The following is a 27380-nucleotide window of genomic DNA, read 5'->3' as shown; positions in this document are numbered from 1 at the left end:
CAATGAATTCTCCTAGAAGGCTTTGTGTCGTAACTTTTCTAGGGCCTGTAATTTCTTGGGTTCCCTTTTAAGCACCTCATGTAGATGGGGGTGTCATTAGCCTTCTTCCAGTCTTCTGGGACCTCTCCTGTTCTCCACAATTTCTCTAAGATTATGGAGAACAGCCTCACAATGACCCCAGCCAGCTCTCCAATACTCTTGAGTGGATACTGTAAGGTCCTATCAATTTTGCAGGAGCCAAGTTCCTGTAATAGCCCACACAGCAATTTCTTCTTCATTGACAGTGGGTCTTGTTTGCATCAGCATGGATTCTTGCTTCCAGCATCTGGGGCCCAGCTGTGCTAGTGACAAAAGCGGTCAAGGAAGTGTTAAGAACTTCTGCCTTCTCAGTGCTGTTGGTGACTAATTCACCTCTCCCATTTAACACTGGGCCAGCAGTTCCTTCCTGTTTCTGCTTGTTGTTTATATACTCAAAGACCCCTTTCCTGTAGTTTTTGACATCTCTTTCCAATTTCAATTCAAGCCGAGCCTTTGCTTTTCTAATGGCATCTCATGCCCTGGCAACGTTCTTGTGGTTCTCAATAGATTTGTAACTCCCTTTCCATCTCTGGTGTGCTTCTCTTTTGGTCCTGGAGAGACTCAGAAGCTCACAGCTAAATCATGTTCCACTTACCTCCCTTCCCTTTGAAGCGGATGAGCTTGTGTTTTCATGAGAGCTATCTTCAAAAACTCACAGCAGTCGCTAGCTCCTTTATTCTCCATGGAAGCTTCCCTTTCAATTGAGCTCTGAGCAAGCTGAAGCTTCCTCTTCTAAAATCTAAAACCTCTGCCTTAGTGCTAACCTTCAGATTGCACAAACTCCACAATACTGCTTTGAGATGACCCTTTTAACCTTGACCCAGAGGCATTTGAGGGCTTCTATGGTCACTGTAGTTGACTTCTGGACATCTGAGTTTCTCCTTAACTTACAGTGCAAGTCCCCCTCCTCTTCTTCCCTGACTCTCTTTACAAAACAGCCTATCCATCATATTCCTCCAGTCATGGGAGTTGTCCTACCATGTTTCAGTTACTCCTGTGATACCCTAACAGGGTGCTGAGTGCCTAGTGTTTATTCTCCTGGCTTTGCGTATTTGTCTAAATGCAGATGAAGTGCCAGGTCTTGCTCTTATCTTGGGAGGCAATGAAGAAACAGTTGTCACTGCTCTGATTTGCCTGGCTTATTTCCCAGTTGGCTGCAACGGCAACCACTCAAAACCACCACTTAAATGGCTCTGCCCACCAGATTCCTTTCATGTCTTTTGAGAAAAGTCACTATAGAGAATTCAGTTTGCCTAACCTCTCCACGCCTTGGATTGCACTCGGTACAACTGAGGTATTTTGGCTGACCCGAGACATCAACTGGACAGCTGTTGTCCTCCAGAAGACGGCAGTCTGATGTTTAAGCATGAGTATGGTATTTACATTAATGCACGTGAGGCTGCATTACTCAGTCATATGAGGTTATGACTTCAGCCTCTTAATACTTCTGAAAGAGCAAGTAAAAGTATGTTTAAGCTTTGTGTACGATATATGTTATAAATTTTCCTAAGGCAGATATCACACACTGACATTTTAAGACCTTAATTAAGGTTGATTTATTTACAAATGGTATGTTTTCAACTCTCAGAAATGATGTATTTAATGTTTTATTTTTAAACACAATTAAAATATAATATATAAATATATACATACTGCAAATGTAATACAGATAACAAATTCATTTAAGCCCATTTATGCACATTAGTGACACACCATGTGGCAGAAAGACTAGGACGACAAGAAGACCCCGTGGCGATTTATTTTATATTAAATCCCTAATGGCCTCTTCTCATCTTTACAAAAATATGCACAAAAGTCCAGACTATGCAGCCATTGAAATGAATGGTTATTTATTTGCTAAACGAGAACCCTATGTTTAATGTTCCTTAGACATAAGGTAGTCTGCAAAAGTCGCATTCCTACAGCTCTATACATCATTTATTTTACATACCCTAACTTCTCACAACAGGCATCAGAAAAATACTTTTGAACCGCATTGCTATTGTAAGTTGCTGAGAATTTTGTTTCCAATTCCATTACTGGAAGATTAAATGTTAACATGTTTACTTGAGGTTTGCTTCTTGTTTTGTCTTTTGCATTAAAAACAAATTCATGGACCAATCTGCCATTTAAAATACGTTTATATTTATACCAAGAGAAAAAACTTCTGAAATACACAATATATCTACATAATCATTATAGATAGACAACAGAAGTTCAAATCTTGAAAGATATACATTGTAATCTCACTTATTTGGGTGTAATGGTCTACCTAGCACTTGTTTGATGTACTTCAGCTAAGACAGAGGTCCTTGATTTGATTTACAGAAGTATTAAAAACATCACTTTTCAAAACACAGAAATAAAATTGTCCAAATTAAGAAACGGTGGCATTTCCTACTAATACTACAAAATACCTTTAAAATTAAAATCTATCTCCAAGATAAGACTATTTTTCATAGGAAGATGATAAGCTGTGCACCCAAACACTTGAGGGCTTATAAGTTCCTCTGAGGCATAAAGCCACAAAGGGGGAAGTTGTTACAAGAAATAGAACTTCCTATTGGTACTATCCCAAACTCATTTGGACTGTGGAGGCTACCTAAGGACAGTCAAGCTTCCTGCAGCAACATCAATGTGCAGGTCACTTTCTAGAGGAAACAACACTGGTCTCAGCAGCCTCCACTGCAGCTCTCACATGTTCTCTTTTGAGCTTTTACATGGCATACAACCCCTACTAATTGGAAACTGTCTTCATGAAGTATGTGGATGCATGAGGCATGAACCTCAACAGACCTTCAGAGCACCATCTTGTCTGCCACAGTCACTAGCAGACAATCACAGAACTTGTTTTCAACCGACTGACCTGCTTCCTCAGGTGGTAACTGATTTTCTGTAAGTTCTGTGAAAGTTTGAATGAATTTTCATGAACAAACAGATAAAAGACTTTGTCCCACAAACATATTATTAATCTATGTTATAATGAGCTGTTTCAACTGAGGTAAACATTCATGAAACCTGGACTGTTCTCCCAGTGCACTACACTTAAAAAAGCAGAGAAAAGAGATCACTTTAGAACAGACATATTAATTTCTCAGGAGTAATATTACTTTCCCAGAAAGCCACATTGAGAAAAAGTTTCTCATTTGCAAGAGAATTCCAGCAGAGAAGCAGCAAAAGATATTCTAAGGGTATACCAAAATGTAACAGAAATTAACTGTAACACATGCATTGAATTTTGCTGCAATATCTTATGAGTAACCTGTATTAGGACTTGGAGAAATTTTCCAGCAAAGGCTACAAAAATAACTGTGATCTGGGCAGTGTCGCTTTTATTTTGTCTTTCTCATCAAAAATAAAGTGGTTACGTATGTAAAATTCAAGCAGCACATACTCTGAAGCTGGTCACTGGTGACACAGGTCTGATTTCAGCTTACAGCTTTGATGCCACCTAAATCCAGGAGGGCCAAATCGAAAGATCTCAACAAATGCAAAAGCTGCACATGGACTCTTAGAGAAACCTAAACACCTTCACACAAAATGACTGCCCTCCAGAAAGCACTTTATTGGAAGATACTTTTGCATATTTGTTGATTATTAAGGAAAAAAAAGTGACCTTGTGATACTTCTGAAAAAGCAAACACACAAACACACCAGAGATTCAACACCTGTTGCCAAGCCTGTTCTTCATATTTCCTTAATATTTAATCAGGTAACATCTGTGGAGGACTTTAAGGATGAATAACAAACTACCACTATCATTGCTGAGAAAATAGTGAATTCATTTAAGTCTGTGTATTCTGAGTTCATAACAATTCTAAACTGAATAGAAAGGTCTGGACAGTTTTGTCATTCATTTTCTTATATGTATTGTGCTTCTGACACAGGGTGAAGAAACTACGTGTGATCCCTATCACTAATAAAACTGAGAAAAAAAACATCTTTTGCTGGCCAAGCACCAAAAATTAGGTGTTTTCATTTCAACAAAGAGCAATAATGTAGCAAATGCAAAATGCATCTCCATCCCAATAGCTTTACAAACATTACGCTTAGGGGAAAAAAAAGCAGTTACACTCCTGAAAACTTAGTCCATTATGGCACAAACTATTCACAGCACAACAACAGAGCAAAAAGCAAAGGAAGACACCTGCGACTTCCAGAAAGAAATCCCATCAGAAATACTAGTAATAAAATTACTTAGCAGACTGGGACTAAAAATCATCTATCAGTAAAATCTGTTCAGTTTGTTCTTACAGGCAAATGAGTCTCCTCTGCCCACCAAATGACCACTAGCTATGTAAGAAAAAGAACTATGAAACATTTACTGCTTGACCACCAGATCTTAATGCTTCTTGGCCAAGGTAAGTCAGAATTACATGTTACACTGCACTGAGAAAAGGTTGAAAATTTGCCTGCTTTGAGAACTAGGAACACCTATTCTCAACAAAGTCAAACTGTGAGATCCAGCCAAAAGGAAGACAAGTTCTGAGTTACAATTAATTTGAGCATATAGAGTTGCAAAGACAAGGTCAGAAGAGATTTACCTGGAGCTTAAACCTGTGGAGTGAAAGGTCTGTACTCTAAATAGTTATCAAACATGATTTAATGCAAAATAAACAAAAAGAAAATCTAATGCTAAAGCTAGCTCCTAGCTCGGTCCACCATTAACTGAAACTGACTGCATAAAAGAGAAAGATTTAAAACAAAAGAAGATGAGGATTTTATTAAGAACTTTATAAAATCCCATTTTCTCTTTTGGGGATTTATCCTACCACACTCTTTGCCCATGCCCTTTCTGCCCAGCCTCAGCCTAATTTTTAGGATCAAATTATGGTTCATAAAGCAGTGCTGTTTTGGTAGTAAAGATTGCTTAATATTGGAACAACTAATTGAAAACTAACAGATTCTACTTCATTTTTTGAAGCTTTGCTACATAATTTGCTTTCTGTATTTTAGTATGCAACCAGAAATCTATGGGTAATTATTAGCTGGATTGTAACCAAAACTTGTTCAACCACAGAAGCATCTTATTTTTTGTAAAATAAATTTTTTGTAAAATAAAAAAAACAAGACACATATTATAAAAAAATTTCTTAGGACATACAAGGCAAGAACTATTCAAGAGACTTGATTTTTTTTTAGCAGCATTTCACATAAAAAAAAAGTTTTTATTTAGTGCAAAAGTAGATGAAAATTTCTTCTACATTTCAAATACTTCTGTATACGTGACTTTCATGCAAATGAACAGACGGAAAATTACAAACATATACTATATAAAGATGTTTCTGCTATTGATATTTTCTTCAGATCACTTAGGTTTTATTACTAATCAATATGCCAGTATGCAAACTTCAATCAGAAATAACAGTATCATGTTATACTTGTTCAGTGATATAAGCGTTCATATTTTTAAAGTAATATTTTTACATAATAACCAGCAACATGTAACTCTTCACATCAAGGTAGAAAGCTCACACCTTCAATTCACCCAAAGGTTCCAAATTGTTTATACCACTGTTTTTAACACACCACAGCACAATCTAAAGGGAGCAAATAATTATAATATCATAATAATGGAAGTCAGATAACAAATAGCTACTACTTCTCTCAAAGTTAATTAAATCACTGAAAATTCTGTTCATACTGGAAAAAATATTGGGAAAATAACTTGCTCACATTCTGTTTAAAACAACTATCTCCATATGCAACAAGGCTGTTAAACATGTTTTAAGTTTCCTCTTACCTCCAGTGTCACACACACAGTGCTAATCGCTACTTTGATTTCTCCATCTGAAATCTCCTTGAGATCCTTGAGCATAACCTCCTCAATGCTCACACCTGTTTAAGAAAATAAACACATTTCCATATATACAATTATCTACAGCTGACAGATGCACAAGCATAAATTAAAAACAAAGTTTAGACCTTAATGCTGAACCTTCTTTCGGTATTTCAGGACATCGTATGAGAAAATTAAAGATAACATTAATATTTCAATGCTTAATGTTTCTAGAGGGATTGTTTTAAGAAAGGAAGAGATTTAACAGAGGATACACACTAACAAGTATGAAGAATTAAGTCTACTGCAACATCTGTGTGCCTGTGTGAACACTGAAGTTTTTAAGTGAACGTAATTCCAGTTGATGATAAATGTATAGCTAGGCAATTTCTATGACCTAATATGAAATCACAAATACAAAATTACTTCTGAAATAATTAACATATTGAAAGCACCTGTGGACTACTATGGTGTTTATGAAATATTCAAAAGCAAGGAACTTAAGATATTCTGTAAACACAGTCATTCGACCTTTCTGACCTTCTTCACAAATTGGTAACACCAATGGGTTTTTCTTATGTACATCAAATCATTTATGAACTAAGTACGTGTTCACCATAGAAACATTATCAACAGAAACAGTGGTGTAAAACAGGAATTGCAACCAGATATATTGGTATGTTTAAGCCCAATGTTTTGAAAGTTCAAGTGACTAAGTTTCCTTCATTGGACGTGTTTGCCTAACATGTTGCAAAGAGTCTCAGAACAAATGCATACTATGTAAAAGAACATAACTGCATCACATGATTGCAAGACAGACACGATAGCCAAATGTCTATGTAAAGAATGCTGAAAGCCACCTATCTCGGTGCAGGGCAACAAGTAAAACGCCCACCAACCTTTAAGGAATAGCAGTTTAACATCCACCATGTGTTTGTACAAATTATTTTCAAGAGGGAAACAAATACCAACCTCAGTCAAAGAAATTAATCCTTTCATTACTGTTCCTATACTGAGTCCAGTTGCTGCAGTCAATTCCATGAAAGCCACTTTCACAGCCACTTTCCAATCTAGACTGCATACAGTTCATTCCTGAACTGTACTGATTACTTGAGTAGAGGAACTTAAGAGAATTCATGTGAAACTTTATAGACCTGAACTAAATTACCCTGCAGTCAATCTAATGACAAGATGAACATATACACATCTGTCATTTAAAAAATTTTCTATATAATCTATAAACTTTCTGGGGGGCTGCAACCTATTGTGCCTTAAATAACAAATTAATTCAGGCCAATAAATAATGACTTGTGCCAGAAACTGAGAAATATTTTGGCTGCATGCCCTAATATTGCCTCAAATAGGTAAAATGTGTATTAGGTAAAATACTCGTGTATTACATAAAATACTCAGTAGAGGTTACATCCTTCAAGGAGCTCCTGAAACTCAGCAGCATCCTACTAAAAGAAATGTCACATGCAATATATGTGTATGTTATACAGTAAATATGCACCTTGTAATACACAGAAAACAGGAGACATAAGCCAAAAAAAAAAAAAAGAAAAAAAAAAGAAAAAGAAGAAAGAAGAGTACATGACAGTTCCCTCCCCATGTCTCATGTGACATTTATAAATTACTGGCAACCAGTACCACGCAGACTACACCCACTACATCTGCTCATCCAAGTTTTACATTCAATATCACAGAAGACTTCATGACAAACAATACTAAACCATTTTCTCTGGCAACTGGCAGAACTAAGAACTGAATTCCATGAAAGCCACTTTCACAGCCACTTTCCAATCTTGACTGCAAACAGTTCATTCCTGAACTGTACTGATTACTTGAGTAGAGGAACTTAAGAGAATTCATGTGAAACTTTATAGACCTGAACTAAACTATCCTGTAAAGTCACTGACAGAAAAGGCAAAAGAAGCAGCACCTCAAATTCTGTCCTTATCTACCAGAGCGGGCAGCTGTCTCAGGCTGATGGTCTGAATTTCAATGACTACTTCCTGCACATGGGCAGATAGAGAACAAATAAAGACCCTGAGTCTGCGTGGACCCTCTAATTACCTGATATATCTAACAGAGAAATATCCCTAGGAATTTAGTACTCCCTCTTTGTTAAGAACTTAGCAGCAAATGCCACTAAAAATTGTAAGAGTTATTACAACAATTTTCTTCAGACTTTCACAGCAGCTCTTCAACAGCCTGCTACTAAATTTTGGGTTCAAACATTGCTACTTTACAGCACTGAATATTTCTACTCGGTATTTCTGTCAGAAGAAAGGAAAAGAATTGCAACTTTCCTGCTGCTTCCGTAATCTGAGTCTGATGTCAAATTGATTTCACCTGTACACAAAATCTACTTCCACATCACATAGGCAATTGCAATACAATTTCTGCCCATGGGCTCACACATTTTTATGTCCACGTGAATCAACATAAATTCTTGATGAACATACACTTGTAAAAGCAATATGTAAAATAAATTGTTAACTTTATCTGTAAAAACAATACAAGATTAGTTATGAGCTAAGTAGTTCCTCAAAAGAAATCACAATTCCATGATTTAGAATGGCAGCAACTTAATTTAAAATTAATATACAACACTTAGCTGTCAATGAAGATAGCATGTTGCACCTATTTTCACCACACACAATAAAACAGTATTCTGATACAATTACACAAATAAATTTTTAACAGGTCTGAACAACGGAACAAGTTGCACTACCTTGGGTGTTAAACTGAGTCTCCTGGAGAACAGAGATAATTTCCTCTCGTGGTGGAAGATCTGGAAACTTTTCCTCCAAAACTGACAGTACTTTCTCCTGCTGCTCTGTCATTCTGTCAGCTTCCAAAGACATGCACTTGAAGAGAATGCTCCCTGAAACATTGAAAGACAAAAAAATCAATGCCTCCTGTAGATATCAAAGAGGTACCACAGAAACAAGAAGTTTTACTGTATTGCTTCTTGGAGGTTCCTTCTTGGAGGTTCTTTCCACTGAGACTTCCAGATGGAAACACCTTCCTAATACGAAGTTCCTAAATCAGAACTGAATGCCTCTTCAGTGCCTCTGCTACAGCTAACTGGCCAGTCCCAGTGCTGCCATGGTGTGCAGCATGCTTCTGTACACTAACACGGCTGTGCGGCACAGCCAGCAGCAGCCAACAGCACACCAGCCTATATTCTCCTCTCTCCAGGCATCAGACCAAGTGCTGCTGTGTTTTGAAACATAAATCCACATTGTCCACCTTCCTTCTACAGATGTGTCATTGAACTCCTACAATGTAGGAGGAGGACAAAAGGAATAAGTCCTTTACTGTGAGGATGGTGAGCCACAGAACAGGCTGCCCAGAGAATATGGGGATGCCCCATCCCTGGAAGTGTTCAAGGCCACGCTGGACCAGGCTCCGAGCAGCCTGGACTAGAGAAAGGTATCCCTGTTCATGGCAGTGGTGCTTGAATTGAATGATCTTAAAGTCATTGGTCATTGTGGTCTAACTAACTCTGGATAATTCTTGTCAACAGACGCACCAAAAAAAACATCAATTCAGACAATCAAAATTTTAAAATTTAAGAGAAACATCACTCAGAAAATAACTTCATAGTGATTGGAACGGTCTTACAATACAGAAGTGAGGGTCAAGTCTTTTCTGACACATGTGTGCTGCACACTAACTCACCCCTTTCATTCCCTGGAGACTGGGATTCCACTTATCAATATACGTAAAGACAGTGTTTGCTTCCAATCACACACAGTAAATTCAGGATAATAAAATCTTATACTTCAGCCTTGAAATAATTTATTACTTTATTATTCATTATTATTATTATTACTGTGCACAAGAATTTCAAACAAGTCTATGATTTCATTGCATCATGCTGGGTCAATGAGCCACGAAGTATAATAAGTGAGTAAGACAGTTACTGCAAAACAAAGTGTGTAGGCTTTAGCACAGAGCAAAAAAGTGCAAATGAAAAACCTTGACACTGCCACCCTCAATCTCACCAGATGAGCTAGGATCCAAGTATCTATTATATCTTCATTTTCCTTTTCTCCTATAATATCATCATATGAAATAACAAGTAGCATTTCTTCAACATTCACAAACTACTTGCAAAAAAATAGTTGTGCTATGATAAGTAAACACACCCTTACTAAACAAATCCCGTGTGGATTAAACAATAAATAATGCTTAACAAGCCAAAAGCTGCTCCCCATCAGATACTAATTTCTGGAATTAAATACAAATACATGCAGTTCCATTCTGTGTTTCTATAACAGATACTGTGACTGCCAATAGTCTTTTAATTCACAGCAGCCCTTTATGTTAGTGTTTCAATCACTTTAAGACAATGCTCCTGCTCTGTTTGATAGTATTAAAAAAAATAAATACAGACTGCATGAAAATCACGTATACTGATCCAGACTGATATTTCTAAATCTAGGTAACACAATGTAACAAGCAGATTTTAGACTTCTGCAGGTAAATAACTGATATATAAAGTATCCAGATATCCCATTATCAAAGCCTAGTTTTCAGTCCCTCTAAGAGGAAGAAAATTTCTCAACCAGCAGCCTCCATGATAATTCATCTAAAACCATCTCTTTGTTGTTCAACTCCTTAGCAGATAATAGTGCTTGTGCTACATATATACTCTTGAGATACATTCTAAAGCTTCCACTTTTCTAGAAAACAGTGGTGACCAGAATGATTGAGACACCCCACAACACGCTTTCACTCAGCACATAGCTGCACCTGGATAAATGGCACCTCAGGGACCAGGCCGCATAAAGTATTTTAGCAACAGCAATTTTCTGCTTTTTTTTTCTTCCTCCAGAAACAGAAGGAAATTGCTCATGCACACACCAAGGAAATGGAGACTCCAGCAAAGTGCTGGATCTACAATGTGTGCTCAAAGTCATCATACCTACTGGAGCAAGGCTGCAGCATATCCTGTAAAGCCCCCCAGTAGTACAGGGAGGAGTTAGGCAGTCTGTGCATCTGCACAGCACCTCAGATATACAATGTATGAAACTTTTACCACAGCTGCGCATGCTTGAGGAAATGAATATTTGGGTAAGACCAAGAAAAGAAAACCCTAACACAAACATACAGGAAAATGCAGAAGAACAAGTGTGAGTTGTATATCCACCCAAGCTCAGCAGTTTGGAAGTCAATATGATGTAACCTTCACACACAATAGGCAGACACCTCAGAAAGGTTTCTAAAACACTCTGATTTTGTCACTAATCACACCAAAACTGTAATGCTTACAACTGACAACTTTTCTACTAGGGTGAAAGCCAGAAAAGGATCATTCTCAAATTACTAGGGTGTCAGCAAGCCCCAAGATCAACATTTACTTGTCCTTTAATGCTATGGTCAGTCTTCAATACTCTCCTCATCACCAGGGGTGAAAGGCACACCTTTTCTCCCCTAGGGATCCTCAGCATTCCTGTGAGGGTTAAGAAGGTAGTTTAGAAAAAGAGTTCACTTAAGTTACTTTTGCTTGACCAAAGGTCAGTAGTCCATTTAGTCATGTGCTGTCTTATAAATACCTGCTGTAAAAGCAATACATGGTCTCAGAAATCTGCAGATTTTACTGAGTGTTGGTGCAACTCCCCTAGGGTTTCTGAAAGCATAATGGTGGCTGCTGTCTGCTTACAAGCAGAGAAAAAAATATATAATAGGCAATACAAGATTCAATATTATTTCTTGTGTACATCACACTTTACTACATTTTTTTTCTGAAGAGGTCACTAGAAAATAGGCTAAGGCTCTTAAAAATGTGCATTTTATTTTTTTTTGCAAAGCAGTTTGGAAGCGAAGCATTAGTTTTGCCAAAAGCAATTGCTGTGCATTAATATTAAACATGATCTAATGAAGGCAGAAGTCGTTTTGGGAAAACATTAAGAACAGCACAAGCATCTCCTGAATTATAAGTTTAAGGCTGAGAGAAACAGTACAAAGAAAATATAAGCATTTCTCCTGTCAAGGTTTTGTTCCATAACCTGTAAAAATAAAGGACAGGAAAAAGGGGAAAACAAACACTCCACTGTGGAAAGTATACTTCAACACTCCTCACTCACCACCCCTCCCCTCCAAAAAAACCTGCAAACGAAAATTGCAAATATATCCAATTAAGCAATCTTTACTGTAATTAACAGGAAATTCAATGAAGCTGGAATAAAACATAACCAGGGAAAAGAGAGGAAAAGCACTGCCTCCAAAAAAACCTGCTTCCATATATTAAAAAGAAGTGTCAGTCCAAGTAAGTGCAGTGTTTGGTGTAGGTCAAAATGATCCTTTCTTCCAGGTATATATATTAAGGATGCATCAATGCAGGAGCATGTGAACCATCTGATCAATGTACAAGACAGAACAAAAAAAAATACTGGCCTAATTCCCAAAGTCCTTAAAAGGGCATTTCTTAACATTTGTCTGGGTGGCTAGAATAACAAAATAATCCTCTCTACTGAAAGTCAGACTGCCCCAACAGGGCATGAAAAGACCTCAACTATGCAGCTCATCACTAGCAAAAGAGTCACATTAAAAAAACTGCTGACACTCTTGCTGGAAATCTGTCTATATTTACATGTTGTGGTTTGCACCTCGTGGCGTCCTTCAAGGCCTTATACAAATAAACATAAGGAGGCACTTTTGAGAGTGCATTGACCCAAGATACCTGACAGTGAGTGCTTGGAATAACATCCTTGCCAGCTGGCTGCAATGGAGAATGTAATGATTCAGCAGTTTAATGGATCTTGAGTTTGGCAACAGTCCCCTTATAAACATCTCTGGGGAAATAAAATAATACAGGCCCAGGACTCTGGCAGGTTCTGTAATTGTTTGCTTCTGGCACAAATCCAGGGACAGCACAAGCTCTAACTTCAGGCAAATATGGCTGTACAACACTGTTTCTCCAAGCAGACTCTACTCAAAAGCCCGAGGGTAGAATTAGCTTGTATAATGTCTGATAAGGAGATAAACATACCAGAAGAGCATTCACCTAAAAAATATAAAATTAATCTTTAAATATAAAAATACCTAAATCAGTAATGCTCAGTTTCACAGGAAATGTCTTTTCTCCTGACTATTTTTTTTTAAACATAGACAAGCAGATAAAGTTTGCTCAAAGGTGAAATTTGCATACATAAACATCTGCCTTTTTGTTGGAATTTAAAAACTGCTAACAGACTTTAAGAAAAAAGAAGTTTCAAAAACAGTCAACAAATTAAGCTGTCTTGGTCACCACATGATAATTATTAAACCATGAGATTTTCTTTTATCTTAAAAGTCTCCTAGCAAAATACTTACTGAAAAGTCAGAAAATGAAAGAAGGCCTCCCAGCTCACAGACTCAGATAATAGCATGTCTCAGCATTTTTATGAAAATAAAATCCTAATTCTTAGCACTCTAACTTTTACTTTGGCCTTCTGTTCTGAACTTCACCTGAAATTTCGACAAACTAACCCTATACATATTTACACTGGAAGTAACACAGCAAAATGTGAAAAACACAATAGAGCCTTTTTGCAGCCTCTGTACCTGTCCCTGCGCTGCTGGGAGAAGTAGAAAAGCACCAAGTCTTAAGTGAAGCTGTGTTCTGTTCCCTAGGCTTTGCCAGTCACTTCTCGTACAATGCAAAAGAATGTATGCAGGGACTTTTATCCATTAATTCCTAAAATTTGTTCTACCGAGTGTAATAATCAAAATGTAATTACTTGTTGATTAAAAAAAAATAAAATTAGCTACTATATTCCCCAAAACTGTAAGTGCCATCTATAATGCAAACACTAATAAAAGCACTTTATTTTAATCTGATACATATTAGAGGCACAAAACATGCTGACACATTCACATACAGTACTCGAACATGGTCTTGAATATTATTCAGACCTCTCCCTCAGACTCGCCACCAACAAACAAGTATGCACCAAAACCCTTTTTCTGTTCTGCTTCCAAAACCAATTATTATGCTTGGTCATTTGCTTAGGTTCCTGGAGAGCTACTCAACAGAAATTTGGAGCTTACAAAAATGTTTCATGGCAGGTTAACTAAAGCTTAGCATGGAAAGATACTGTAAGGACAGGCTAAATGCTGTGCTACTGTTAATGCTTATTCTGCAGAATCCTTAAAAAAATTAATCTTTTTGATTTCTTATAACATGCTTCTTAGTTATCATGGCGATGAGTACAATGATTTGCCAAGATTCTCATTGCTTCTGAAATCTAAATGTAGACAAGTTTTCATAATGCTCATTAAACATGCCCACATTAATTTCTTAAAAGGACATTTAGCAGTTTCGCATCATTAAAACTCAAAACCTATAAAATTCATTGAACATTATTAAAACACAGTAAGTAACTTAAAAGCAGTGACTGCTCTTTTCAACACCAGTTTTATTTCCAACGAGAAAGTTCTGTGCAGCAAATAAACCAAGGAAATGAATATAAATTATGAACTGCCAAAACAGAGAAGAAAATACTTCTGATTGTTGAAGCCCACCCCCAGTTTGTACTCTGCTGGGCATACACTACAAATGGAAAGGAGAGCACAATGAAGATTTGGTAATACTGTTTTTAAACAGCAAAAAGTTTTGCATCAGGCCATTAAAATATCATTCCATAAAAAAAGTACAACCATTGGGAGGGAGAAGCTTTAACTTGTAAATATTAGATTCCAATCCATATTGTTGTCCACAATGCCCCTGGAATCAACGAACTGCAGAGCTTTTCCAGCTACCCAGCTGGTATGTCGACAGCTTCATTTAATATTCTTGTCTAGTGATACAGCAAAGACCTCTCATGCCTATTTTTAAATGCACATTTTTAATATTCAATATAATGTTACTCTTTAACAAACTCTTTACTCCCTGCTTCTTTTATGAAGCTTCCTGTGGTCTTTAAAGGGATTGTTAACCAAAGAATGGATCACACTCTTTCTGCATGAGCAAATTCAGAAACACTCCATTAAACCTTTCAGTATTTAATATAAAGAGTAATCTCTCACCTCTGAGGAGATAAGCCAGTTGCTGAGTGATTAACTCTGGTGCCTTCTGAAGAATCTCTTTTACGACTAAAGAGGAAGAACATGCTTGTAACTCCAGGCTCCTGTCACATTGCTCATCTGGATTGATGACTTTGACAACAGCTGATTCCAAACTTTTATCCTCACTATCAAGCAAATTTAGAAGTTACACATGTATTTATATTTACAGCTATAGACAACTCAGTAAGAAAGTGCAACATAATTTTTTTTAATTCTGGACTACAGCAGCATTGTTATAGTTACCTGAAATCTGCTATAAAGCCAAAGGATGTCACAGAGGTCCTAAATCCATGATTCTTAAATTAAGTGTTCAGAGCTCTTTAACTGCTCAATACATCACTAAGTACAACATTCCCCTCATCAAAATCTATTAAAAACTATTGAAAAAAAGTATTTCTATATGTGCTGAAAATAGCCTTCTTTATATAGAGAAAATGTAGGATTTTCCCAACTGAGTATTCTGAAAACTTATCAACAAATTTTTTATTTAGATACTTTCTGTTTACAACAGCAGCAACCAAGCCAAAATAATTTTAATAATAAAATCCTAATTGTAATTCTTCGGAAGCAAGAAACACAGGAAGTGACAGTAATAAACAAAAGACAGATCTTACAGATAATTTTTGCTCTGAGGAGGGAATGATGCACCGAGTTGACGGAACTTAGCACGCCAACAGCTAAGAGATTCGCACATATTTTTTCTTTAGATTTTCACTACTTGTAGTCTAATCTACAAACTTCTCAGAGCACAATGGGGCTACAGGATGCTACTTGTCTTACATGAAGTTCTAAGGACAACTGGAAGTAAACAGCATCCTTCACTCTGGGGAAGACAGGCAGACCATTATAAAGGGGCTCTTCATAAAAGATTCACAATAGCCTTGTAAATGGTCCCTCTTAAGGATGGGTATTGGGACCCTGATCTTCCAGACATCAACTCTGAGCCTTTTGAAAGGCCGTAATTGGTAAGGACCACTATAATCCATCGGCCATCTTAACAGCACATATCCCAGTGTCTGGGCACCTGCAAATCTATAAGATTCTCAAAGGAAAGCTAACTAAGAAGCAGAAAAAAAACCTCTAATCTCTTATCTACTGGCCACAGGAAACCTCCAGACTATTTAACTACATTAAAATATCTAATCTGAGACGTGTGAAAACATAAGGTTTTTAAAAGTGAAAGTTCCATTAAAAGTGATGCAAAGATGACCGTGCGCCCTGTTACACTCATTCAACATAAAGGGAGACAAAATACATTTTAGTTTCCTTTTTTTTGGGTCTGTGTTAACATAGCAATATCAATATTAATACAGAAAAAATCTAATTTTTGAAATAGCTCAAACTCATATAATCCACCTTAGTGTACATAAAACAATACCTTGTCAGCATGTTGCTGTTTACAAGCGTTAAAGACAATTTCCCTTCAGCATTCAGCTGATGCAAATTGATTTCATCTCGGAAGATATGGAATGACTCTGGGATTTTCAGCTCGTCCAAAATAAATCTTGTTTCAGTAAAGTAGCTGAAGTCTTTTCTTGGTATATTCAACACAGGTAAGCAGAGAACATCAGGAGGACTGACCTGTAACATAGGTGTGTATTTGTGAGAATTGGACTTGTCTTTCATCAGGATGGCATTTTAACAGAGTAAGCAATTAGAAACAGCCTAGATTTTCTGTTTCAGGTTTCCTCCCCTTCACTTAGTTAAAAAAAAAAAAAGAGGTATTTCACACTTTCCTTCACCTGTCACTTTTTGCCTGCTACAGAGTACCTGGGAAACCAAGAGAAGAAAAGGATAAGGAATGAAGCACAGGACTGATTTTCTTATGTTATTCAATAAGCCATCTAATAACCACTCATTTATTTTTGTATGGAAAGAAATGTTGATTATTTTATTTTTAGAAACTCACTTTCAATAATAACAAAATCATGGTCCAAGAAAAATATTTTTACAATTAACTTAACAATAAGATGTCTGTAACAACCTGGAAAAAATGAATTAAGACCACTTAGTCCAGTTTTTCCATTACCTTGTCTAGAAAGTAGGCGTAGGCCAGGGTAGAAATCAGTGAATCCAAATCACAGGGTTTATTCCCAAGAACAACATGGACTTTTTCCAGGCGTTTGCTCCTGTTCTGTAACACAGTAGAAGACAATTATCATGAGTGGAAATGATGAGAAAAATCAAATGAGAAAAGTTCAAAGGACAAGTTAAATACTAGGCTTTGTACTCAGTTGTAGCATTTTTCACCGCTGGCTGAAGGAATGGACTTCCTGTCCACAGGCTTCAGAGCTCCCAAGAAAACCAAAAACTAAATTTCACAAGACACCATAGTTTAGAACCCAACGAGGTCTGAATCTGACAGAAGTCCCTTTCACAGCAAAGTAACAGATAAGCAGCAACCTCATGTACAAGTGGAAAAACTTATCAAAACATTTCGCATATCCATTTAGAAAAACAGTCCAAAAGAGTGCAGAAATATACAAAACAAAATACACAGCAAATAATATGTAGCAAGTTGTAATTTTAATTTTACCTTTTCACTTAGCTGCAATCAGTAAATAGACAAAGTAACCTTTCACCCTGAATCTTCAGAAGCTGAAGTACTATGAGTTTTGAATTGTTCTGACTTAATAAAATTAAGAGCCTTACAAACAAGAGGAAAAGAGAAGACAAACCCACTGTATGAAAGCAAAGTATTGAAGGGAAGGATCTACCTTCTTCATAATTACACACACAAAATATAAGACTAAGTTTTTCTCTTGTGCACATCATTGTTGTCAAGCTAGCTGCATGGAAACATTACAGTTTATTTACTTTCAATGCTTCTTAATTGGTGAAACATATGTGACTGATGCTAAGAAATATTTCAGAAACAAACACATGAAAGTAAACATTTTTGTTGTGGGCATGTACAAGCTGATGTACTGTCTGCTATTTTTAACTGGAATTTTGGGTGTCAAAATTTTAATCTCTCAAACGAAGCATATAATTATTACATTACCCTTAATAATTATAAATGTGCAATTTTTCTTAAGCTAACCTTTTTTCTTTATGTCTAGTCTTAGGTCTACGTGGACATAAGGAATAAACTTAGGTTCTCCTTCCCTTGATGGAATACAGCCATCAATATACATTTGGGTAATAAATCCAGGAGACAGTCTCCATTCCTTATATTCCCTCCATTCTCAGGAAAGACAGCTTACTGAAGAATACGATGACTGGAAGAGATACAGTCATTTATGCTCTAAGTCTTCACTAGCAACAAACTGTCTTCATTAACTCTTTTCAATATAATTTTTGTTATATGTTCTTCTGCAGCATGCATTTCTGCTTGATTTGCCATGATAAAGAACGAAAATAAAGCTCAGGAGCTCATCCTATTTTTAGTACCCTCTCACTAAATAATTTCTTCATAATACCTTATCTAAATCTGCCCTTTTTCTGTTTAAGGCCATTCACACTTATCCTATCACTGTGCATCCTTGTCAGAAATCCCTCTCCACTTTCCTGTATTCCCCTTTAGGTAGTGGAATGCGGCTCTACGGTCTTACTGCAGTCATCTCCAGGCCGAACATTCCCATTTCTCTGAGCCTGTCTTCCTAGGAGAGCTGCTCCAGTGCTGTGATTGATTTAATGGATCTCCTGTGGACTCCAACAGGGACAGCTCCATGTCCTTCCTGTGCTGTGACCCCAGAGCTGGATACAGCCCTGCAGGTGGGCTCTCAGCAGAGCAGAGCAGAGGGACAGAATCCCCTCCCTCCCCGGCTGCCCACGCTGCTTCGGATGCAGACAGGACACTTTCTGGCTTCCTGGGATGTAGACACACACTGCCAGGTTATAATGAACTTTTTCTCCACTAACACCCACAAGTCCTTCTCCTGAGGGCTGCTCTCAGTCCCTCTCCACACAGTTTGTGTTTGTGCTCGGCATTGCCCAGGCCCAGGTGCAGCACCTTGCATCTGGCCTTGTGGTTCATGAGGTTCACCCCGGCCCAACTCTCAAGCCTGTCAAGGTCCCTCTGTTGTAGTGACACCAACTAGCAATACCTTTCTCCCCCCCTTTCCTGTATTTCTCTTCACTGAGCTGAATTTGTTTCTCTTCTCCTTTCCCTCTTGCAGATCCAAGAGACATGATTTCACCAATATTTCATTTCCTCATGTTCAGCTAAATGGCTTTTTAGCATCTTACTATCATTTAGTAATAACAACCCTCCAACTGCTCTCCAGTATACATTACCCATAAATGCAACCCTGAAGTATGCCATCCAAGCATACTGCTCATCTTACATGTCTGAGACTGCTTCCTCTTTCACCATCTCCGATACAACTAGTTTTCTTAGTCTACTGCATGCTAATCAGCCATCTTCAGGAAAAGCAGGCACATGGATGTAAGGCTTCCTCTCACAGGTCTTTGCAAGCAAAAACCTGGGCAGAGAATCCCACAATCCAGAAGACAAAGATGCATAAGCCCAATAAGGCTTAGCTACAATAGGACAAAAATTTGATTACTCCTGCAGTTATCACAGCTAAACCTGACAGGAAACATGAACTGTCAATATCTCTAAGAATTAAAAGAATGTGGAGGTTAATGATGAAGCTAGAACTCTTAAATCAAACTACACAGGAGATCAGAGATTTCTCTTCATGGCAATGAGTTTTTGTTTAGCTAGACGAAAGGTAAATTGTAAAATGGACAAACACTGGATGACTGGGATAAAATGAATTACAGAAATTATGTCATTTTCAGATGGCATCAGTCAGGATAACACAATTTAGATCAGACCTGCATAGATTAACCTTCACTTACTGTGCTCAGGAAAGAGATTTATAAACATTAGACTACTTCAGTAAGAGATCTCATTCTCAGATATTTACTATGAAAAAGCTGTCATACCTGTTTTGTTTTGTTGTCTATTAATATATAAAAGCATTAGTATGACAACTGCATCTTTATGTAACTGCAGTAAAAATACCATTTACTGGTTCTCATCTGCATCAAACAGCTGATATATTCAAACATACTGCAATACTGCCAGTCATGTTTGCAAATATTTTGAGCAGGACATGTTAACTCCAGTGATTGATCAAACTCCGATAATCCAGTCAAAAAATACACTGTCTCTACTTTTTTTTTCTTCTGTTAATAGAGAAGCTGAAGTTATCTTGCAAGGTAATAAAACACTGAAGACTCATCCTAGTATAAACAAGAATGCCTACAAAATGCTCAATGTAGCATTTTGTAGCAAAAAAAACCTTTTCCATTTCCTCCATACACATTCACCCCCCCACATACACACTGCATAAAGACACGTTCAGTAGCCACACACACAGCCTTGCTTTCTGAGTCATTATTTGCTTTTTGCCTCAAATTTCACTAGTTCTGTCCTTAAACTGTAATGAATTCACTGCATTTTACTGCATGGAATGGGACAGCACTTCTCAAGCACAGCAATTCTTTGAAGAAGAAACAATATGGCTTAACACAAGCAAATTAAAAACAAAGAAGCTGCAGAAGCACACAGCAACCTACAGTGTCAGATACAACACTGAAAACTTTTCCAGCCTTGTTGCTGAAGCACCAACCAGGGGGTACAAGCTTCACAGACACAGCTTTCCTGGAAGTGCACAGGGAAAAATCCTAACTGTTTGGACAAAGGCCAAGATAGCAAAAAATCTGTCTTTCAATATTTAAAGTAATCAAATCACATGAAAGAGGATTTCTGTACCTGAAATTCTACCTTCAAACCAGAGGTACAATTTATTGAGCAGTTGTTTTGGAGTACAACTTGCATTTACCTTATAGTAACAGGCAGCATTATGCTTCCAGCAGCCTGAGGGCTTTTAACATGATTATACATCTCTGTTGTCAAAGAAATGCTTTTAAGCCAAAGCAAAGTTAATTTAACATTTCATGCAAAGTTCCAGTTAGTTAAATACTTCATAAGTCTTTTCACAAGAAAGCTTTGGTCTGGAAAAAAATAGATGGTCTCTTATTCTAAAAAGAGATATAAGAGGGAATCCTTGTTTTCTCCTGTTTTTGAGGTCAGTCAAAAAAATTATTGCATTTCTCTGCCCCTGTGGTATCCGATTTATCAGGTAGAGTATATGACACATAGTAATCTAAAGTACTAGCTGTTAAATACCTGGTTACATAAGCATTCTTCCCTAAGGAACACAAGTGTAGTCACAGAAATTTCAAGTGTGACATGTTTTAATCATTACCTATTGAATATCCATTGTACAGTCTTGCTTAACTTACAAATATGAAAAAAAACCTATTACAGCAAACAATACCATTAGCAGAACACAATATAAAACAAAAGGGGAATTTTCTAATCCCACACCATCTGCTTTTGTGCCAGAGACATAGCCTTATCACTAAGATAAACAAAGGTGGAAGGATCAAAAACTTAACACCATCCTCAGAAATGGCTGGATAGGCATAAAACTTTATCTGATATTTTGCTTTGAACGGGATACAGTAAGGCAAGACTATGATGAGACCACAGCAAAGACTAGGAGAACTTCTTCACACCTTAGGTGTTGTACACATAGCACTTGTACACATGATTTATCCAGTTGCACTTGCACTCTGATGATGAGTGCACTTCCCACAGCAGGTTGAACACAGCCTTATGACTACATCTGCTCTTCTGAAATTAGTATTTTAAAAGCTATATTTAATAATCAGCCTCTTGATAAAAGGAGTTTTATTCATTTTTTATTTTAAAATGTTGCTTTCCAAATTCACAATGTTCCACAGAATTGCAATGTTCCATCAAAATTAATAATGGAAATGAGGCAGGGTAGCTATCCAACATGCCAGCCAGGCAAGGAAGTCTTATCTTTAGAGTGTTCCCAGAATTTCCACAGGACAGGAACTCTCTTTTCCACACATTTCTAATCAAGAACTGATATGGTCAACTATTACTGATGAGAATGCAGTTCAGTATTTCTGCATTACCAAGAGGCTCTGACTCAGAATTCTGCATGCAGACAAACTTAACACTATTCAAGAAAGAACTCTGAGGAACCACAAATATTTATTCCTTTTCCACTTTCAGTTAATTTTACAGCCTGTAACTGTAGGGAAGTCTGCTCTGCTTGTTTTTGGAATACCTTCTCTCTAGCTTATTACATACATTCATTCACGTTGCAAAAAATCCAGAAATGAATGAACAATGATTTCTACATCAAGTTTTCACTTGAAAAAGAATAGGTGGAGGAATCAAATAATACATAAATTCTATTAAAATATATAAAAAAGAAGAACTACAGAACTCAAACATCAATCAAAATATTGTTGGCTCCTTTTAAAATTAGATTTATTCCACCAATTGGTTTGGCATTGATTTTTCACCATGTTTTATAAGCTTTACATGTTCACACTCTCCTGCTTCTACAAAATTTTGCCTTCAGGATCAACGTTTGAGACACCACTTCTACTAGATCATGGAGTGTATGAATTTGGAATACCCAATAGTATGTGATTTTCAAACTGAATCATATATGGGGTACATATATATGCCCCCTTGCACACACATTTTGGGAGTGTGACTTTGACATCATATGTTTTGATCCCATCTTCACTGCTACATCAAGATAAAAAATGCTTTAAGTCAGACCGACATTAAATATGCTTTGTCTTAGAGAATTAGAGAAACCTAAGTTTTTATGATACAAGATAAACAAAATGATAAAGCAAAGTCTTATTTTAATGGCCTTAGGCTGAGTAACAATATCACATTACTCCTCCTGCAAAGACAAAACAGGATATGGTCTCCTATGGCTGAAAAAGGAAAATGTTCCCAGCACAATGATTATTTAAGCTTGACTTAGAAATACTCCAACAATCTGTCAATAGGATCCTCTATGATAGAGATTATTAAAGTAAAAATCAAAGTCTCCTTTCATTTATGCTGCATTAATTAATTTGTTGTTTAAATTAACCTGTTTTACACAAGATTAGTGCTCTCACCTAATAACTGAGTATACAGCACACAGAAATTCAGCACACTGAAATTCAGCAAAAGAGCAAGTTATAGTTCTAGTGCAGGTCATCTTTAGTGTTTAAAGTCAGTCACACCTAATCTTTGAATTTCCACCTCAAGCTACGTAATTCCTCTTCCCACTTGCCACTTAACATGCAGAAGTGAGACTAGGATGCCTAATCTAGTTTACAGGACTTGATTGTATTTGTCTTCCTTAGGAATTGTTTGGCTTACTATAGTACCAAACTGTTCTTTGAGATATTAGGCACAAATGGCTTAAAAGTAAGGAGTACATTTACGTGAGGAACAGAGTGCCCCTCGGGTAAGTATATCAGCCCTGTGGTGCATCAGGAGGGGACAGGCAGCAATAAACCCCTACACCATACAGATGTGCAGATGCTAAAATGATACAGAGCAAAGAGAAAGTGTATTCAAGAAAAAAAGCTGGGTTTGTTTTGATGAAGGCAGGGGAATGCAATACAAACAATGCAATTAATTTACCTGTCTCTCACAGACTTAATATCTGACCTTGGAATGTCTAAGTTTTGCTGCTTCTTTAAAATGCAAGAAGCAACTCTGCAACTGAGAATGAATTTACCAAGAGTCAGGCAGCACTTTAACACTGCATTTTACAGAAGGCTTTGGAGTTAAGCTTCATCTTTCTAAAGTCAGTGTAACCCTTAGGTGATGGAGACAAGCTGAACATGAAACCACAGCCTGAAGTAAGCCAACAACTCAGTAGAAGTATCATTAGTGTACAAGAAAATCATAGCTGGAAGAGAAGATCAGACCAAAGTCACTTCCTCTTTTGCCTTTTTTGTTCAACAGGTTATCATACCGTAATTCTAAAATGTCTTTGGTTTTTTAGCCATTTTCTAGTAAGGATGATGCTGAAAAGATGTCAGTTTTTGTTTTGGCTTTTGTTTTGTTTCAGTTTTTAGCTTCAGCATTATTTCAGTTGCTCTTTCTTATTCCACCTATTCCTCTGTAGCAGCCAGTACTGCCCTGCTCTATACATCATTCTACAAAAACTCCTTTATTATCATTGTCAGCTTCTTTCTCCATAAGGAAATGCTATGATTGTAATATGTTTTACTCCTGTTGTCCTTCTGAAAGATAAATATTTGGTTGATTTGATGTAAAAGCTGAGTACAGAATAAAAAAGTGCTTGTTAGTAAAATGACAGTGCACTCAGAATAAAACCTGACTTAAAAAAAATATGTATTTTTTAATTTGCTGTATTACTTTTAACATGCATATTATTTCAGTGGAGGGCTAGTCATTAATAAAATTATGTTGCTTTAATGCCTAATGCTCCTTTTTACACAATGACACAACAGCAATAGAAGTTTTTCAGTAGTTTATTTAGTAATTTCATCTGGGTTCACACTACAGAAAGAAACTGTCTGCTACCTCTTGAACACATATGCAAAGGATGCAATACATACAACATCAGAAATATCCACATATGGAGTGGACCTCTTTCTCTGATCATTTGGGCTGTGTCCAAGTGCCCAGTCTGCTCATGAAATCCAAAGAGGCCATTAATACAGTGACCATGGAACACTTCTTGGAGCAGTCTGAAACTACCTTGATCAATTTGCCTTAGCAAAGAATCCAGTTTGGATGCTCTCTACCATGACACACCTCCCCTTCAGCATAACCAAAGAGGAATAATCTGTGTCTATACTATTGAACTAAGGCCCTCGCATGCACTGAGATGACTGGGGTCTTATCAGTCACTCATGGTCCCTTCCTTTTGCACTGGCCATCTTTTTCCAGAGCAGAATAATGCAAAAATGTGCTACTGATGTCTTCAAAGCCAGATATAAGAGATTAAGGAGCTGATCCTCCATTTCATTTCATCAGCCTGTATCACTGCATTTCTTCAGAAGTCAGTAAGCCTAGGCATAACAGGTATTTTGCCTCCGCACTTCCTACAGTCACTTCTCTTTTGATGGCATGTAGACTCCACAGAGCTTTCAGACTTGCTCTCAGGTGACAAAGTATGTTTCAGTATAAACATTACCCAAAACCTTTTCTGAATCAGACTTCCCCATCAATTCCTGAAGCATTAAGAAGACATTTAAACATATTTCCTTGATACCATTTGGCTCACTGCAGATTTTTGCTGTCTTTTAAGCACACTACTGACTGCATTAAATAACCTCATAATCACATTTAAAGGCTTAGTGATATAGTGCCACCAATACACTAAAATATATGATAAATGCAGTCAGCATTTTCCATACCATATGCTTGTAAATGTTATTCTGCAGGGAACCAATTAAAACTATAGAAAATTTGGAACACAGACATATGGAACAAAACAAAGCAACTTATCTTGTCACCATGGTGCTTGCTCAGTACATCGATTAGGGAATGGTGATATTATAGGACAAACAAATGTCACTTTAATTAAAGTATGCTGAAAGGCAATATACAATAGCAATCTAAAACATTAGTTTTTGCTGCACTGATGTTAGTTTTCCTTCTAATTAGATAAAGCAGGTAAAATACACTCCTGAAAAAAAACAAAACCACAAATATTCCTCTTTGAAGTAATGCAACACTAGTCCTCGTTCCATTAAAAAACTTCCTCTTTTAATATTCAATGAGAAAAAGGTAAAAAACTGAAACTGAATGTTTGGGTTTCAGGAAAAACATTTAAAATACTCCTGAGGATATATGATTTTTCAGGGAAAAAGTAAGTTTAAGCAGGGACTTAAAAGTTTTTCTATGAAAATTTTGTGCATCAGGGAAAACAGTGAAACTAATCCTTGTAATTATATATCACAATTGACAATGTAAATATAATAAAAGTACTGGAAGAAATAGCAATCACTTTAAAGCAAGAAATTATTGGGAGGTAGAATCATGATTACTTCATTCTGAAGGCAAGTTGGGAAAGATAGGAGGAGATATGCTCAAACTTGCATTTCCCACTCCTTCTTCCACTTCAGAGTTCAGCACTGCAGTAGATAAAGTCCCACAAGGCACCACAGTGCTCATAAGAAAGATTACAAAAAAATTAAAAACTTGAGGTCACACATTCTGGGTAAGACTCCTGTCTTACTACTCTTGTATTGTGCCACCTTGGCAATGACATACATATGACGATACTGCAAACAGTATTTATGATGAAGATTATTACTTTCCCTCTGAAACACACCTCCATTTCACAGTACTTTGTCTTACATAGAATATATGTGTAACTGAGCCGTGTTTTTAATTTAATGCACTAGAACAAGCGGTAGAGAGGGGGAAAAAAGGAATTAAGTTAATTCTGCAGTCATAAAGTAATGTTCCAACACAGACAAGATCTGTCAAGAGCCAAAATACAATAAACACATCTTCCTTATATAGAATTATAGGCAGATTGTCACTAACTACAAAAAATCCCCACCTTGAATGGAAAGAAAACTGCAGTAATGATAAACAGGATACTGATTGCAAAAGCTCTTATCTATCACAGTAGTTCAATTTCATCTCCTAAGAAATATGGTATAGAGAGCTGAACCATGGAATCAGAGAGCATATAGAATTAGAAATTATCTTTATGGTAAGCATGTCAACTCCTGCTTTAAAAGTATGGAAAATCTTAGAAAAAAATATTAAAAGTGTAATTACAAAGTAAACTAAAGCACTGTTTGTACTATAAAACTATAATACTTTATTTAAGGGTATCACATTATTTCAGTTAATAAAAATTGATAATGAACAGAAGAGCTAAAAACACAACTAGAAGGATTTTTTAATTTAAGTTTTGGCTCAGTTTCATTAATTTGCATTAAGGTTTTCACAATGTATTAATTAAAATTTTATTAAGCAGAAGGGAACAGGGGATATAAATTGACAAATTCACGTATGAGGAGACATTAATGACTGATTAAGACATCGTTCTCAATGATTTTTGCTGAATCCTCTTACTTAACACCAAAACGGGTAATTCATCATCCCTGGCAAATCTGCTGCCCTAGCTAATTCAAAAGACCAAGAAATATTTTAAAAAATATATGGTTACAACAAACAAAGTAAATTACATTAATATCCCAACTTTCACCTTTCAATATCTTCCAGTTTTGCACTGAAGACACTATCATGTATTTTTCATCTATGAAAATCACTGATATCTGTGCCCTCCCCCACAGAGGGACTTGCTAAATTTTCTTCAAAAGTCAAGTTCTTGGTTTTCAATCAAAGAGAACACTGTCAGGAAAAGAAATCTCCATGGATTTCTATGCCAACTGTAGTTAAGAACAAATGATCCAAAGGTAAGGAGAAGTATGTAAGCTAGCAAAGAACAACTTTCTTCTCTGGCTTGGCTTACTTCCAATAAACCACAGAGCTCAAACTTGCTTAAACTCTGATTCCCAATGTAAAAAAATCCAAGGTATAACATCCTTCCTAGGTCTTAAGTCTCTGGGACTGGGGGGAAAAAAACCTTCATCCAACTAACAAACAAAC

The 27380-nt window shown here is 36.7% G+C and overlaps 1 protein-coding gene across 7 annotated transcripts in view; it reads right to left on the bottom strand.

Moving 5' to 3' along the window:
- The window catches only part of PRUNE2 (prune homolog 2 with BCH domain), a 130848-nt gene that overhangs the window by 87297 nt on the left and 16171 nt on the right, over positions 1-27380 (bottom strand). For all 7 annotated transcript variants that reach the window (XR_005629919.1, XM_039729856.1, XM_039729849.1 and 4 more), the window contains exons 2-6: positions 16950-17054; positions 16299-16501; positions 14882-15045; positions 8595-8747; positions 5822-5916 (exon numbers count right to left, since the gene is read on the bottom strand). Coding sequence is in view for 6 of the 7 variants with exons in the window: in XM_039729856.1 (XP_039585790.1) it covers positions 5822-5916; positions 8595-8747; positions 14882-15045; positions 16299-16501; positions 16950-17054 (720 nt within the window). In the remaining variant the exon portion in view is untranslated. The remainder of the gene's footprint in view (positions 1-5821; positions 5917-8594; positions 8748-14881; positions 15046-16298; positions 16502-16949; positions 17055-27380) is intronic.

The sequence above is a fragment of the Passer montanus genome, unplaced genomic scaffold, assembly GCF_014805655.1.
Source record: "Passer montanus isolate IOZ18808 unplaced genomic scaffold, ASM1480565v1 scaffold7, whole genome shotgun sequence".
Classification (NCBI taxonomy): domain Eukaryota; kingdom Metazoa; phylum Chordata; class Aves; order Passeriformes; family Passeridae; genus Passer; species Passer montanus.
Note: the sequence above shows the minus strand (reverse complement) of the source record. Positions and strands in the feature narration are given on the sequence as shown.